Genomic DNA, 8,898 nt, shown 5'->3' with positions numbered 1-8,898 from the left:
GACGCCCGCGCGGCGCCGGGAGGAGCGGCCCTGAGGGGTCGTTCCCGGCCTCGCCTTCTTCCCCCCCTTTTGGTTTTAATAAAGTTAGCTTTGCTTCGCGAGGGTCCTACATGGGGTGTAATCCCTCCACACAACCTTCCGACCGCGTCGGTCTCGGTTGGCACCACCTCTGTTAAAAGGGAGAAAAGGAGCACGGCTCCTTTGTGCCACGCCCACACTCCCGGTTCAGCCTCAGGATGGAAGAACTTTCAGTATTTTCACTCTGAGGATTACATTTTTTGGTTTCGTGTCTCAGGGTGTTTCTGTGCAACAGCGCAAACATACCCATTCTTCCATAAGACAAGGGAGAATTTTTTTAAGTGAAAGAGGGCAGGTTAAGATGAGATATGAGGAAGAGATTGTTGTGACGGTGTGAGGCACTGTCACAGGTTGCCCAGAGAAGCTGTGGATGCTCCATCCCTGGCAGTGTTCCAGGCCACCTGGTCTAGTGGAAGGAAGGTGTCCCTGCCCAAGGCAGGGGGCTTGGAATTAGATAATCTTTGGGTTTCTAACTATCACTGAGCACTAGTATATTTTGCAGCCCCTTCCCTCCACTCATCCCAGGCCCCTTCCCCATGCCACAGCCCCCATTTCTACCTCACACAGCTCCAGGCTGCGCATCCCACTCTGCAGTTCAGTGTCTGTACTTTTTCTTCAGTGGCCTTAACTCAGGTCACTGAGGAACTGAAACAGGGACAGGTGTCCCTGAAGAAACTACTGACCAGACCTTGTGATTCACAAGGAGGCAAAGCTTTTTCCTTGAAAACAAAATGGTAATTAGGAAAACAGCACTGGCCACTTTCAAATAGTATTAACATCAAAGCAAGATCTGATGTGAAGGAAAACCATGTTGGAGCTGTGATTCTTCTTGAGTCTTGTAACTTGAATTATCCAATAAATAACTGGATGAGTTCCCTCTTTTTGTTCTGAAACTGAAAATGCATTATCATAACTTCTCCTTGGGTAAGTATTGCAAAAGATGGAGTCATTCTGGTTGAGTTATTTTGCTCCTGGGCCTCTGCTGACCTGGTGTTATTGTCACCTGTTAGCATTGCAGTGAGCTCTGCAGAGTGCTTAGCTCTGCACCTCTGTGTGCAGACACACAAGGTAGGAGTACACATCACTGAACCTATAAGCAGCTGCAAAATTTTGATAGACCAATCAAGATTTCCCACCACAGCTGATAAAATATTTCTTCTTGCCAAGGGAAGGGAAGAAAAAGCACTTTAACTCTGTGCTCTTTCTGCCCTCTGTATATACAGTGGCTCTTCAGGACAGTACATGGATGCCATTTCCACATTCAAAGAAATCTAACTCCAGGAGACTCCCCAAAATGACCTCCGCCCTGGAAAGGATTTGCAACAACGTTTACAAGAGGATGTAATGGATCTTGGCAAAACTTTAAACCTTAAGCTTAAAAGCCCAAAGCTACTGTTCACAGAGAAGTACTGGCTGAAGGTCAAGAAACCAGACTTATTCCTGACTCAGCTACTTGCTGCTGCAGGGAAATTGGACAACTCTCTCTGGGCTTATAATTAATTCTTGGCTTAGCAAAAGGCTGTAAAACATTCAGATTACAACTACTACTGTATCTTCTTCTCACCAGGAGTGACTTATCCTTCCAGTTTCAAGATGAACATGCTTTCTACCTTATACATCAAAAGAAGAAATGTCACATGGCTGGCAATATTGAAAGACTTCTAGAAACATTGAGAAAGCTGCTGCCATTATTTATAGTCTGATACATAGCTGTATGGAGTCCTTTAATTATCTGGATGCTGTATTGTCTGATTTCCTTCTTGGCTGTGAAAACTCTGACTGGGACGGACTATAAAATTCCTGGATTTCTGTCTGATCACCAGTGCCACCATCTGGCTCGGACTGTCAGCACAAGGTGGTTGTAAGCCCAACTCAGAACCTTAGAAACAACAGTTCTTGGAAATGACACATTCACCTTTTCTTCACTTTGTTAGAGACACAAAAAAAGACAAAAAATCTTGGCTACAACCAGGAAAACTGGTTTATACAACCAGTATAAAATCACTCAGATTGATATAGGCTCAGTCTCATTCAATATCTGACCTGCAATTGCAGAGACTGCATGAGGAATGCACTGCAGGATTCCAACAGATATAGATGTTTTGCTAAATCTCCAGAAATAGATTCCATCCTATTCAAAGTTTAAAATTGTGAGATTTCTTGCTAAAGTCAGAATAAGATTTTTAACACAGGATCAAGGCCCTCTCTAAAAAACTGTATTTGAAACTATAAAGAAGCAGGGGAAAAGTACATTACAAATAAGATAGAAGGAGCCAAGGAGTTTTAACAGAGAACAGACAAATGATAAAGCATCCTGTTTGAGGCCAAATATAGCATTCTGGAAGGCTCAGGCATTATGACTAGACATGAATTTGCTTTATTATGAATTTATCACATTTATGTAGTGACAATAGTGCAGTCTTATTTATTTCCCAGATCTTGTAAGCTCCACTGGTTGATACTTTATGGTTGAAAAACATCAGGAGAGAGGGTCTTGCCAAGAACATCAGAATGAGGAAGTGAAAGCCTCTGCCAAGGCCATAAGTTCAGAGGGTAGGAAATTTCCAAGAAGAGATTTATCAGGGGCTTAAAAAGCATCCCAGTACCTGTGAAGAAAATCACCCTGAGCTTTCCAGAACATTTTTAGTTGAAGACAGGAGGGAAGAGCCCACTTTTTTGGTATGGTAGATGAGTAAACAGGTTTAGCTAAAGAGTCAGCCAAGGTCAGAGGAAAAAAACTGACCAGGGAGCAAAGTGAGAAGAATCCTTCAGTGGTGTCTACACTGCCTTACATTGCACGTCGTACATATGGTGAATTGTCTCTGCCTTGCTTGTCTGCAGGAGTACCATCATGGTTGTCTCTGGACAAGCTCTGGGTGTCTAAGGGGATCTTCAGGCACATCCAATAACATGAAACTATTCACTGCACCCATTTGAAATATGAACAGTTTATTCCATCTCTCCTCCAAGTCATACAGAAAAAGACAATCCAGGGTTCTTCCCTGAAGGTGTTCTGGTGTATCTCCTGCAAGGATTCTGACATCTGTGCTATCAAACAGGCATTTAATGTGTGCACTCTCAGGTCTGGATAGGTGCAGTTTTTTACAGAGTACAGTATGACCATTAATCACTAAAGCACCATCTCTTCCCAACCAGGGAACGCCGGCAGGTGAAAGGCTCAGTGAAAGCAAAAGGATTTGGTTTGCAAAAATGATCTTTCACATAGCTAAGCTGTGGAGCACCTTGCCACAGATGCTGCAAATGATGAAAATTTACATGTGCTCGAGAGGAGTCTTGGTAGGTTAAAGAAGATAAACAAGAAGAGGGTTAGCACATATACAGAAGCCACTTCTGCCTTGAGAAGTCACTAAGCCACAGATGGCTGTAGACTAGTAGTCTAAAACCCTGTCATGATTTCTTGCCTATTGTATTTTAGACATCCATTCTGGACCTCCAGGTACTATCCTAGATGGACAAGGAACAGACACTTTTTTTTTTTTTAATATTCTTCTGATTCAGGGTCCCCTGGGATTGAGTACACCCAGAAGTTTCATCGAAGCTGAAGCACAATCCATCTTCACCCACCTGTGAGTAGCCCAAGGTCACTTGAAGTGTTAAGGACAAAGCTACAAATAAAACAGAATAGTTTCAGCATCTCCACTCATTTCAATGACTCAGTCCTATCTGTACACAGCAAACAAGCAATGAAGACAGCACACCTGTAATACAGTTCTAATTTGTCCTACTGCTCTTGAACACACCATTATTCTCTCCATATGTAAATGTGATCAGAGGTTATTTATGTTTCAACATAAAAAATACGTATCACACTTTGCCTAACTTCCACTAATAACACTTATGAAGCCATAATATTACAGCAAGCAATGATTTATGGTAAAAGACAGCTATGTGGTGTCATGGAAATAATTCAGCTAAAATAAAAGTGAGGAAACAGTTAACAAGGTTACATTTTCAGTATCAGGGTTCAGGATAACAACCAGCTGCTTGAATGCAAGAGAAGAAAAATCTTTCAAGTTCAAGTTTCAGCCAGGGTGCTGGCAGGACTTTGGTGTCATGCACTGCTGTCACATTCCACCCAGTTTCTGAATGCCAGCTTTGCAATGTAAAATATTTAAATATAATCCTTACATCTTCCAGTTCATACTTCTGCTAAGCAAAAAGTGAGCATATAGTAAATTCCATAGCCAGGAAACCATGTGTGTGAAATTCTCAAAAAAATTGATGTTTTTTGCTTGTGTAGCTGCTTTTCAGTAAGCTGTTGTACACTGTATGCTTTTCTAACCCACTTTCCCTATGTGTCCTCTTCTTAGGGAACAGCCATGTAATAATTTTAATCTGACATAAATCTGGCCTGTCTCTAACATGGTTAGTCCCACCATTCTTGCTCCCAGCTGCTCTGACTCACTGCCTCCCTCATTTATGTACCTGAGCTGTAATTTGCGTCAGAGAACACATCCTACTAAAATCGTAATCTCTGTCCCAGTTTGCTGAGTCAGGTTTGGCTTTGTACTGTTTAATCTGATTGAACTCTGTCCCATCCCCTCCCGTGCCACCCACAGCATGCAAGAAAACAGATTAATGAAAAAGAAAAAAAAAAAAAAAGTTTTTTTTTTATTCAGATCAGCTCAGACATACAGTTCAATCAATAAAAGCCTTAGCATAATGAATGAGGGATTGGGCCTAAAAAATATCTGCCTCTTCCAGTAGCTCCTGGACACAGGCTGCTTTAAATACACTGTTTTGGCTGTTTGTCTCACAGTACTTTCTCAGATAAAATATTAATAAACAAGTTTACAAGCATATATAAATCATAATCTTGCAAGCTTTTCAGCATACTATGTGGCAGAGGACTTTGCTACTTCCTCATTCTTGGTTTATTCCCATATCCTTCTTCAGTGGATGTCTGTTCACCATCAAACTCAGAAAACCAGCCAGTATTTACCTCATGATCTGCAAAATCTGCTGCATAGGCATGTCCTAAATAAATCCTAGAATGAAATCAATAAGAACAGATTCAGACAACAAAATGCTTCTTTTCATACAGTATTCTCTGTATTAATGATCACAAATATAAGGTGAAAAAATTGAAACAAATCTAAACATCTGTATACAACCAGATTTCAAAACCTTAACAAAAACTTAGCCATTTTAAAGTTTTGTAAAAAGGTAAAACTTCGCATCTTTGTTGTGATCAAGAGGATGGTAGAGAGGAAGGGAAAATCTTGGCATACTAACTTGGATATGGCTTTTGCAAGATCATTGTCTTTTTAAAATGTAAGTACAGAAGTGATATAACTGATATGTCTGGTGTCTCATCTGGAGATTGAGGTACTCCAGCTGTACTGGGGAAACAGATACAAATGAATGAGCTTGATTTATGAAAAATCTCGCTACCTTGACAATTTGCCCAAGATTATTTACTATTATTATTTACTAATGTCAGTAATTCAGGGTGTGTCCTGACATTACAGTTAAGCAGCACAGCCAAACACTGTCAAAGGGGAAGCTTGCTTCTAGTACACCCAGCAATTCACTCCTGACATGCTCTTCATGCCAACACTGGTACCCATCTGATGCTGTAATGAGCCACTTCAGGCAGTTAAACCCCAGAAAAGTGATCTCAGAAAATGTGAATAAACTTCAGCCAGTTTGGCCCTGTGACCTTCATATTTAAATAAAAGCATCTGTACATAGATATTTTAAAACCTTACAAAGAAAAAAAAAACAACAACAAAAAAACCCAAAACCAACCAAACAAAAAAAACAACAAAACCCAACCAACCAACCAAACAAAAAAAAACCAAAACAAACAAAAAAAAAAACAATTTGAAAGGTCTGCAAATAAAAAACTTCTTTCTTGTGATCAAGAGGCTAAAGAAGGGGAAAATCTGACAACCTTTACAGTTGTTTATAAAGAAAATGAAAGCTTGTATCTTGTATTCTACATATCTCTGTAATTTATAAAAATGTAAGAATGAAGATTTGCCAGCAGAAACTTGTATTTCTTCTTTATCAGCCAGGAACTGTTATTCTGCCTGCAAACCTCTGCTCAGCTAAGCTTGCAGTTTCCTTTTTAAATAATTCCATCGTGACACTTCCGCGTCACTCTTCACAGACCAGAAACGGAAGGCTAACCGAAGAAGGGCCACTTTGTAAATTCTGAAACAAATCTGCGGTCAGGGACCGACTGGCTCCTTGACGTTCAAAAACCGAGCCGTATCTTGTTTTCAGCTGCCCTCATTGGCACAACGCCTTTTATAGTCCCGGTGAGCTCAGCAGTGGCTGCGCACTCAGAGGCGAGGGACCCGAGGCGAAGAGCAGGACAGGGCACCTCTCGGTCTGCAGCCTGCCCTGGCACTCGCCACCTTCCTCCCCCGCGACGTCAGCACCAGGCGCATCCCGCGCGCTCCGCTCGCCCCGGCCAAAACGCGGATCCCAAGCCCTGATTGGCGGATCCGCGGCCGGGACGCAGCCTCGCCGAGCGCCCGGCGCGGCCATGGGCGAGCAGGCGGCTCAGCCGCGGCGGCCCGGGGTCGGCGTGGGGGTGGTGGTGACCAGCGCCGCGCACCCCAACTGCGTCCTGCTGGGCAAGCGGAAAGGCGCGCTGGGCAACGGCACCTACCAGCTCCCCGGAGGCCACCTGGAGTTCGGGTAGGAGCCCCGCGCCCTCCCTCCCCGCCCTGCCCTTGCCCTGCCGCACCGTGCCCTGCCTGAGGCGGCCTGCACTCCCGTCCCTTGCCTTGCCCGCCCGCAGGGAGAGCCTGGCGGAGTGCGCGGCGCGGGAGACGCTGGAGGAGGCGGCGCTGCGGCTGCGCCACGTGCGGTTCGCGTCGGCCGTGAACGCGGTGTGCGCGTCCCAGCGCTACCACTATGTCACCGTGCTCATGAAGGGCGAGGCCGAGCCGGGCGCCGAGCCGCGCAACCAGGAGCCCGACAAGAACGAGGGTCAGTAACCACCTAGTTCCGAGCCCCGTGCCACGGGCAGGGACACCTCCCACTACATCAGGTGGCTCCCAGCTCCATCCAGCCTGGCCCTAAACACTCCCAGGTATGGGGCATCCACAGCTTCTCTGGGAAACAAAACAACTACTCAGGCAGAATGACTCTCTGTGCAACAGAGAACTTGTCTTTGCATTGGTATTTTCTATATGATCCATCTAGACTCGCAGAGGAAGAATTATTGTATCACAGACACAAAGAATATCCTGAGTTGGAAGGGGCCCCCAAGCATCATTAAATCCCATTCCTGACCCTGCATGGGGCAACCCCAGCAATCCCACTTGTGTCTGAGAAGGCTGTCCAAACATTCCTTGAGCTACAGAGCCTATTCCAGTGCCCCACCACCTTTTCCAAGAGAAGCCTAAATCTCCCCTGCCACAGCTTCATGCTGTTTCCTTAGGTCCTGTCTTAACCCTATATACTCTGATTTTTCTTCCTTTTTTTTTTTTTTTTGTTTCCTCTGCAGGCTGGGAATGGGTCAAATGGGATGAATTTCCTCCAGCAGATCAACTGTTCTGGGCCTTACGCTGTTTAAGAGAGCAAGGTTACAATCCCTTTTCAGAAGAGCTGGATCATCTAAAGGGGTACACGGGAAGTCACCAGTTGGAGTAAAAAGTAATTGTATGTTATGTAAACATAAAAGACATAAATCTAAAGGACAGACACACTTTTTTTGGCGTAGAAGAAAAAAATATATAAAGTGCTCACCCTGCCCGTGTGAAAATACTGTTTTTCTCAAAGAAGCACATGCCAACCGTAACAGTGCTTTTCCCATATTTCACACAACACTTGTCTCTCATTCCAGACCCATTTCTTGGTCTAGTAGTCAACAATTAACAACTGCTTTTGCAAAAAACTCAGTGTTTTTTATCTAGTTAATTTTTATATGGATGAACAGCCATTCGGAAGTTGGCACTAGCCAGGGAAGCTTATTGACTTAAAAGCAATTGCAACAAAACTTACTTGTTTAAACCCACTTTCCAGTAATTATTGGACCAATTTTAAAACTTAGCCTTGTCTCTTAGCTTCAGTTATGAAGCTACTGTCATGAACAAAAGCTACCTTTAATAGAAAGTGCCTTTTTTTCCTGCAAACAGCAGTATACACTTGAAAATCAAAAGAGTATTAGAAATGTGAAAAGATTGTAATGATTTATTGCAGGGAATGAAAATTCTCTGACCCTTCTGGCCAGTTGCTTTCATAACAAAGTTCTGTTTAGAGCCTCAGTTACACTGAATTTATTGCAGAAGTGTGTCAGATCTCTGCATTTGATCTCAATTTGGTATTGAACTCTTGGAATGGAGAAGTGCCTACTCTACTGAAACAAATCTCATTTATAGGTGTAGCTCCATGGCAAAAATCATACTTTGTGGCTAATAAGAGTTGTCAGTATTAAACAGCACAGATGGATGTAATTCTGTATGGCTGGCTATTAAGATTTGGTAAAATTGTGCATTTTCAGTTTGACTGATTAAATAACTGCATTGTTAGTGAATGAAATAACAGCACCCAACAGTACATACAAAACCAAGGAGTTCATATTTTTAATTTTTCTAGAGTCTGTAATCAATTTTGATTCTTTTCCAGCTGTAGTCACTAAGATATCAGCAATTGATTTTAGGATATAAGTTTTAAAGAAATCACTACTTGGCTCATTTTTTTTTTCTCAAGGTTCTTTTATGGCATATATCTTGTCTATTTCCTTTATATATACTCATTGTACAAAACTGTTGTAAGATATCTTTAATTTCTTTTGAATAAAACCCAGGCACAATACTGAGAAATTTAAATTGCCTGAAA

General features: G+C 42.8%; 1 protein-coding gene across 1 annotated transcript; it reads left to right on the top strand.

The window, feature by feature from the left end:
* Positions 1 to 6,213: 6,213 nt before the first annotated feature.
* Positions 6,214 to 8,898, top strand: NUDT15 (nudix hydrolase 15). Its single transcript, XM_056502119.1, has 3 exons — positions 6,214 to 6,750; positions 6,854 to 7,044; positions 7,565 to 8,898. The coding sequence occupies exons 1-3, from the start codon at positions 6,596 to 6,598 to the stop codon at positions 7,708 to 7,710; spliced, it is 492 nt and encodes a 163-aa protein (XP_056358094.1). The 5' UTR covers positions 6,214 to 6,595; the 3' UTR covers positions 7,711 to 8,898.

Source organism: Oenanthe melanoleuca, chromosome 1, assembly GCF_029582105.1.
Source record: "Oenanthe melanoleuca isolate GR-GAL-2019-014 chromosome 1, OMel1.0, whole genome shotgun sequence".
In the NCBI taxonomy this organism is placed as follows: Eukaryota; Metazoa; Chordata; class Aves; order Passeriformes; family Muscicapidae; genus Oenanthe; species Oenanthe melanoleuca.
The sequence above is the reverse complement of the archived record's forward strand: the minus strand, read 5'-3'. Positions and strand labels throughout refer to the sequence as shown.